Raw genomic sequence first — 8,475 nt, forward strand, 5'->3', positions numbered from 1 at the left:
AGAACAACTTATTTTTTTAAAAATGTTTTTGTTTTATTTATTTAAGTAATCTCTACACCCAACATGGGGCTCGAACTCACGACCCCAAGATCAAGAGTCACGTACTCCACCAACTGGGCCAGCCAGGTGCCCCTCTCAGAACCACTTATTAAGTAGCTGTCGTTACCAGGCCTGTACAGATGAGGAGTCTGAGGTTAGAGCTACCACGGTCACCAAGCTAATAAAGACAAATCGAAAATTCATTAGCGGGTTTGCCTCATTCCTGAGCCCTGGGGATATTTGCTCAATAGGAGTACTTTCCCGTCAGCTCTTTGCACACAACTTTTACAACATCCTCTATATGCAACCAACACCGACCGTCCAGCTTTTCCTTATACACCCTCACTTTCCTTCGTTCTGGAGGCTGCCTTTTTTCTCAGTCAAGAGAGTCTCTGATGGCAATCAGCAGAACCAACATTTGCTGCAAATCTATAAATGGGCCAGTCTCTGTAAAAAGGGTCTAGATCAGCTTCCTAGACAAAAATCATCAGGATACCCTGGGAGCTCGTTGGAAATACAGATTCTGTGGCTTGCTCCAGACCTCCTGAATCAGAAAGTCTGAAATCAGCAATCTGTGTTTCACCAGGCTCTGTCCCAGAACCCTACACTATACGCATGATCTTACTTAATACTTATAACTTCTCTGGAAACTAAGTGCTGTTTTATTATTCCCATCATCACAGATGGGTAAACTGAGTGTCAGCATACATTAAGGCCAATACCATTTAGTCAGCAAATAATAGGAGCCAGGGCTTCAACTCTGTTTGTCGGGCTCCCAAGTCCTTTTCCTACTATCATGTGGACTCAAAGGCAGATGGAAGGGAATGCTGTTGTAATGGTTCAGAGAAACAGAGTAAAGATACTGATGTTACAGAGATAATTTTGACACTGATCATATATCTATTAGGGCTTTGATATACCAAATATTTTATGTTACTGCTTAGAGAGTCATTGAAATGCAATATTATGTTTTTGTTTAAAATAAAGGCAACTGTGGCTTCTAGAAAATATTTGTCTTATACAATTGGTAGACAATGATGGCAGGTTGAAAGAATGTTGGACAAATGGTCTTGCCAGTCCTGAAGTGGTAGCTACATTAATCCTTTCTGCCAGAAACCAAGTCATGTTAAGCTCAGTGGCTATGTACCAATCATAATGGTATTTATATTTATTTAAATCTTCATATATACTTTAATCCAATTTCTTCTGTCTTGCATAATGTCGTTCTAGAGATTAGGAATTAAAAGCTAATTAAGAGCAGTGTTTCCGGACTACTTCCTTCACAGGGGTGGGGAGCAAAGAATGTTTGGGCATAGACTCCCCAATAAAGATGATCCAAATAGTACAGCAGAGCCAATGGCTGGAGGCATCATAAATGATCCTTCAGCTGCCTATAGCTTCAGCAGAGCTTAATTATGCAAATAGTAGGCAACCTGCCTAAGGTTTCTCTACCAGGAACTCAACATTTTATGATATAAACTCATCAATCTAGGCACTCAAGAGCCAGGATGAATTGTAAATTATAAATCTTCCCCAAATTCCTGGCCCAAGAAGAGCCCAGAGCCCTTTTCTAATAGAGGAAAAACAGGCCAGAAGGCCCAAATCACTGATATAATATTTTAAAAATCATGTCCAAATTTATTATGTGTATTTAGTATTATCTGGCTACACAAAAGTGGTATCATTTTATTTATTTATTTATTTATTTATTTATTTATTTATTTATTTATTTATTTATTGAGATAGAAAGCATGTGCATGGTGGGGGGCACAGAGGGAGCCAGTGAATCTTAAGCAGGTTCCACGCCCAGCCTGACACGGGGCTCTATCTCTTGACCCTAAGATCATGACCTGAGCTGAAATCAAAAGTCAGACGCTTAACCAAATGAGCCACTCAGGTGCCCCTAAAGTGGTATCATTTTAAAACTCTTTAAATGGATAAGAACCCAGGGAAGTTTCTATTTTATATAATTTCTCCTTCAATCAGAATTTATCTCCATATTGACAAAAGAAGTGCCAGTGTGGATTGTCACCTGGACACACACAAACTCAGCTTTCTGTTAGACCTGACTGTTCTGATGACATTCATGCAGACGGGACTCCACCAGGCCATCAATGTTTCTAATTCTCCGTCATTGGTACAACTGGCATGACTGAATGCATGCTTTGTGGTTCTACAAACGGACTTCTAAATTTAGGCTGATGTACAGAGCACACAATGCATACTTTGAAAAGGACTGGGATGGATCCAGCCCCGCCCAGATTTAAGGGCCTGGTAACCTTTCCGTGGAGAACACAAACCTTCTCAATGGCTCACTGTTTACGTTCGCCGGGAGCTACACCTGGAGAAATGTTTCAAGTTTCTTTCTATTGTTGTCTTTTCCTAACCTTTCATTTTCTTATACTCAGGTGTTGTTGTTTTTTTTTTTTCCTAATCCAGTAGCTGAGAAGTAGCCTAGGTCAAATTAAGACAGTAGAAGCCCACTGCGTGAACCGTGAGTAGGCCAGGAAGAAGTACTACCAGCAGGACTGGATGAGCACCAGGTTGTGGGAGAAACTCAAACCAGGTTCAAGTAAGGTGGGAACTAACTAGAGGTGACCACATAGGGTGCTAGTACTTTCTCTTGGAATCAGAAGCGACTGCATGATGGGCTCAGGGTGACTACCTGGAAACCAGATTTTTTTTAAGGGGGAACTTTGCCCTATTCCCGCTGGAACTCTGGGGCTTGCCAATTCTGCAAGGTCTTTCTGTTATCTTTCTCTTTCTCTTTACTGATGTCACTTGTGCGATTTAGCTATTGTGGAATGATACCTCCAAGCAGTATCTTACCTCCTGTTTCTCTAATCCTTACTATCAAAAATTCACCCCACCCCACCCAGAGATAGGACACTTTTTATACATCCTACCAAGCTTCTCCTAACTATCTAGCCCCTCCCCCAACCTACCCCACAGCCATCCAGCAAGCCACAAATCCTCAAGTCGTGCACCGTGGTAGGTGGTAGTACCGGGTAGGGATGGGGAAGACAAAGATGGTCGTCCCCTTAAGGAACCCAAACACCAGGGGGTAGGGCAGAGGAGACATGCACTTAGCAGGAAATTACAATCCAACGCTGGCAGCAGGGACCTCGAGAAGAGGAGAACCCAGAGTTGGGGTACCAACTACCGGGAGGTAGGTGATGGGAGATGGCCCCCAGAGGCGCCAGCCAAGGCGGATTGTAAAGGGATGGTTGTAGGGATGTCTTGGAGAGGACATCACGAAAAGCCACCAACCCCCCCGCAAAAAAAAATTAAATGAAAACTGCAAAGTGTGTAGGGCCAAGAAGTTGCTGGAACAGAAAGTCTGAGACATCAAGTAAAAAGAAATGAAAGTAGAGAGATGAGTGGGGGGAGAGGGAGGGGGAGAGGAGGAGGAGTCAGGTCATGGAGGTCACGTCACAGTAAGAACTTCAACCCGATCCTCGCGGTGATAATGAAAAGCCACTGGAAAGCTTGAAGCAAGGTAACAACAGACACTCATTCTCCTAACCTATCTGAGAGTTCGGTGCACTGGCCATTGTTGGATTCTGGGAAGCAAAGATCCCTGGCAACTTCGTTCCACCAAATTGTTTGGGTCCAGATTATAAAATGCTTTATAAAATGCTTCCAAATAAGAAAAACTTAAGCATTTCAATTAAAATTAGCTTCCTAAATATCTGCATACAATCTATGTAAATAACACATCTGGTAGCCCTTTGTTTCTCACAGACAATAGGGTACCTAAAATAAAGATCACTTCTCTTTTTCTGTGTATTTTTGTGGTGAACTTAAAAACAGTACATGTAAAATGAACAAGAAATGCCTGGCTGGCTCAGTCAGTAGAGTGTGTGACTCTTGATCTTGGGGTTGTAAGTTCGAGCCCCACGCTGGGCGTAGAGATTACGTAAAAAAAAAAAAAAAAAAGAATTTAAAGAAAAAGAAAGAAGACGTCTACTCATCGTAAAGACAAAATTCTCAAGATACTTCACATGATTAGGTTCAAAGTCTCAGCCTGGTTGCTTCTCCCCTTGCCAGCCTTCTGTAAGAATATTAACCAAAGAACACCTCCCATTTCCACCGGTTCACAGAAGGAAGAGCCAGACCAAGGCCTGTTCCAGACGGGGACTGAGGAAGCTGGCATAGAAGCCTGCGTGGGGTTGGCAATCAGTTCTAGCAAGGACACCTTCCCATGACTCCAGCTAGCACACTGGCCCTGCTAAGCCTCAGCATGTTTACTGTGTTCACACACCACACACACACACACACACACACACTAGCACTAGCACTCCATATTCCTGCTAACCTTATTTCCAGCCTAAGTGGTCAGGTGGAGCTTACTTCCACTGTTCTCCCCCTCACCCCTCCATCCTTACCCCACCCCCTTTCTGGGATTCTGCAGGGAATTTGGGGAATTTGCTTTATTTATTTATTTTTTTAAGATTTTCTTTATTATTTGAGAGAGAGAGCGAGTGCGTGAGAACAAGCAGGCGGGATGGACAGGGACAAGCACACTCCGTAGTGAGCTTGGAGCCCAATGCAGGGCTCCATCTCAGGACCCTGAGATCACGACCTGAGATGAAATCAAGAGTCAGACGCTTAACTGACTGAGCCACCCAAGAGCCCCAGGAATTTGCTTTAGATATGGGAAAGAAGAAATGATTATTCCCTCCTTTCCTGGTGCAAGTTCTAACTTCAGGTCACAGGAATCCAGGATTAGATCCCAGCTTTGCATGGACAAGCTATATAAAGAGGAGGGCATTACTTCAATCTCTCTAAGCCTCTTTTTCTTCCTCTGTATAGGAGGATAACAATGATTATTTCTTTTTTTTTAAAGATTTTATTTATTTATTCAACAGAGATAGAGACAGCCAGAGAGAGAGGGAACACAAGCAGGGGGAGGTGGGAGAGGAAGAAGCAGGCTCACAGCGGAGGAGCCTGATGTGGGGCTCGATCCCATAACGCCGGGATCACGCCCTGAGCCGAAGGCAGACGCCCAACTGCTGTGCCACCCAGGCACCCCAACAATGATTATTTCTTATCCTTGAAATGATGCAGAACGTACATCCGAAGCAAACTAGATCACCCGGAACAGTATTAGATGCCACCTACAGCATATTTACATGTGTTTAAAACAGTCCTTTGCAAACAATAAGAATGAACACTCACTACATTCTGATAAATGTTGGTTACTCCCGCTCCTACAGGTCTCTCTGATCTGACGATTTAGTAGCCCTCGGGATAGAATGTCTGTTTCCAGTCACCTTGCCTGTCCTCTTTCTGCTCTGAGTAGACTTTTGTGACCACCACTCCAATTTGGCTCTTACGAATGCTGCATATTGAGAAAAGAGTCACTGCTCTGAATCTACTCTCGGCTATGAAGGTAGCTTCAAACAGCACTCAAATGTGTCCATGGTAACAATACTCCATGTAAGAGCAGGGAGGGAGTCATTTCACATATGGCAGGCATAGGGCCACCCGCACACAGGGCTGATACTCACAGCCGTGCTGTCACAACAGGGGAAACCCGTTTATTGGGACATCACCAGGAACAGGTGCTACAGGTCACACAGGTGTTCTCAGACAACATACAGAAAACAGAATTTTGAAAAGAAACTCAGTCCTGAATCAAGGAGGGAATCTGGTGCTGTTTTCTGCGTTCAGTTGTCTGGCATACCTTGGCCCCCTTTCCAAATGATCATAAACAATGGAAAAGACTTCACAGTCTATGAAATCAAGAGACTGCAAAGTGGAATTTCCAATAATCGGTGACTTCGAAATTGAGAATTTACTTTGGATCAACTCCAGCTGTTGATCAACTGTGTATTCCAATTCATTTTACCCATTCTTCTTGACAACAAAATATTAGACTGTTTTTGTTGAACCGAGTTGGTTGAGACCTGGGTACTTGATTAGGTCTTAGATTAGAGACATTTAACTGAAGAGATACTTGATCAACTTCCAAAGAAGATTCACAGATTCTAAAAGCAGCCCCGCCAACTTTGAGCAATGACTTTGAGGATGAATGGAATACTGTGTGACGTGCTCTGAAAGAAACACTACCTATTTTAACTCATAAATTCTAGAATGCTTATTAAAAACCAATTTCAACACATCATAGCTGTGCTTATCAAGGACGATGAAAAGCGTTCATTCACAAGGCTGAGCTAGTATATGTCAACTACACCTCAATTAAAAAAAAAAAAAACGCCAACAAGAGACTGAGCTACGCGATACACTATCAAAGACAGCTTTGCCAGAGCTGCAGCTCTGCGTACTTCTTAGATCACTACAGTGTACCAGTTACAAGACGGCAGAACTGGCATGAAGCTGGTCACTAAAAAGCAACCAGACGATGGTTTTCTAAGCACTAAAAATTTTTTTCAAGTAATTTCAAAGGAGTCTGTTCTCTAGAAGTGTTGGACATTAGTGAACTCAAGAAAAAATTGGAATGGAAATCGGCACATACCTGGAATCCTATTAAGTGTCACCCAGAAATGTTCATCCGGGCTGTAAGTATCTTTTGACCAGTGCAGTAGATCAATGGCCCTTTTGTCATGGAAGACAAAGTTGACAAACTCTCGGGTAAGGGCCACATAGGCAGTGCCAAAGTAGATGGTCAGCTGATGTGGAGGTGGGGTTTTCAAAATATTAGTATTTTTCACAAAAGAGCCATCTTTGCCGATGTGCTCCTGGTGGACGAATTTAGTCCGTTTAATTGCGTGATCAGGAGGCAGCACCCCCGGGGTAATGTTTTTCCCTTTAAATCCTTTCAGATACTGAATTATCTCCCTGTTGGTTTTCAGGGGGAAGTCCTGCCCACACGTGTTGATGGCGTACTTCCACGGCACCTTGGACGCAGTGAGGTCTTTGAGGCAGTTCAAGTCAGCCTGGAGCCTGGAAATGCCCCCGTAGACCACTGGCTCTATCTTTGAAGCAACAAAAGCATTTTGGAAGCAACTCAGTAACTGCCACACAGATTCCTTAAACTCAGCTGTGGCTTTCTCATCCACATGAACGCAGTAGACATTTTGGGGCATATAGACAGCCCTGAAGAGCCTTTCAAAAGTATCAAAGTCCTTATGGATGACCATGACATAAGCCAGAGGGAAAGCAACCTCTTCTTCCGACAGGGGGCTGGTGATGTAGTGGTTCTGGATCAGGTAGTCCTTACACGGGACACTCCCCAGAGGTGATGACAAGGTCTTTCCCCACAAAAAAGTTGACTTACCTTCTAAGGCGTAATCACAGGCATCTATTCTAAAATACCTGTGACTGGAGCCATTCAGCGTCCCGAAACTCTTCGGCAGGTGTAACTGGCTATTATAAAGTATCACGAAAACAACCACACTGAGCAGAATGAAAGCAAAAAAGCAGTACCTCCAAAAGTTCATTATTTTCACTTCCTTGGGGAAGGAATCTCTCTCCAGGGATTGAGAAATGACCAGTCCCTGAAAGCACACGCGTGAAGAGGTTGAACCGACTTCTCTTCCCAGTCTTGAATTTAGGCAAGCTGCTCCCGAGGGCTGGAGTCCTTCAAGCCTCATTGATCGTCTGCTGCGGCGTGGCGTCCATACCCGCGGCGCCGGCCGGAGGAGAGATGCTGCTCCAGCCCGCACTGCTTTTCTGACCCTGGTTGCAGAATCCCCAGCAGCCAGCCGCGCGCCGCGCAGCCCGGTCCCGCCTCCGGGAAGCCCTCCTCATTTGCATACGAAATGCAAGTGGCGGATCTCAGCAAATTACGTTCTGGAACGGACTGACGGGTCCTTTTCACCCGGGCTGAGTTTCCCTCGCTTCGCCCCGCCCCCCCTTCCATCCCGTCTGCTCCGATCTGCTCTCCCTTCTCTTCTCAGGCTCTCTCCTCGGCTTGGAGAGTGAGTCCTTCTACTTTTTCTGCCTCGCCCCGCAACCTGCTAGCAGCCCTTGGGAACCACGGCATTTAGGACTTCCGCCCCTCGGCTTTGTTCGTCTTCCCGTTTCTCTGCCCCTCTTTCGCATTTCAGTGTTATTTCTACCTCTGGGCACACAGACACAGATAAGAAAAAACGCACTTGTAATAGGCGTAAGTAGGAGATCATCGACGGCCGAGGAGTCTGTGGCGAGGTGGGTGTTCCCTGGGTTAAATCAGACAGTCTGATGGTGTTACCTCCCACTACGGGAAGAGGGGAAAAAGGAATTACACGCTTGGGGCATGAGATGAGGGCAGAAGGATGCGAGCAGTGAGTTGTAACATTAAAGGGTCGGTGTGGATGACATAAATGAAATAAAACACCTTAGTTTGCGTGCCAGAGGGAAAGGTGAGAGTCATTGATCCCAGAAAGTTGGTTCTCATTTCACACAGAGCTTCAGAGAGCTTGAACTCCTGACACCCCGGTAGCTACAGTATGTGGAGTGACTCGCCCCTGGTCTTTCGCAAGGTCTGAC

The 8,475-nt window shown here is 44.8% G+C and overlaps 1 protein-coding gene across 4 annotated transcripts in view; it reads right to left on the minus strand.

Annotated features, from left to right (window-relative positions):
* GCNT2 (glucosaminyl (N-acetyl) transferase 2 (I blood group)) overlaps window positions 1–8,475 on the minus strand; it is an 85,208-nt gene that overhangs the window by 26,169 nt on the left and 50,564 nt on the right. For 2 of the 4 annotated variants that reach the window (XR_004625383.1, XM_002915905.4), the window contains exon 1: window positions 6,521–7,831. The exons of 1 other annotated variant lie outside the window; for it this stretch is intronic. Coding sequence is in view for 1 of the 3 variants with exons in the window: in XM_002915905.4 (XP_002915951.3) it covers window positions 6,521–7,598 (1,078 nt within the window). In the remaining 2 variants the exon portion in view is untranslated. Of the gene's footprint in view, window positions 1–6,520; window positions 8,425–8,475 lie in introns of those variants that run through there. One more of the 4 variants, XR_004625384.1, reaches the window with a different exon arrangement.

The sequence above is a fragment of the Ailuropoda melanoleuca genome, chromosome 5, assembly GCF_002007445.2.
Source record: "Ailuropoda melanoleuca isolate Jingjing chromosome 5, ASM200744v2, whole genome shotgun sequence".
Lineage (NCBI taxonomy): Eukaryota > Metazoa > Chordata > Mammalia > Carnivora > Ursidae > Ailuropoda > Ailuropoda melanoleuca.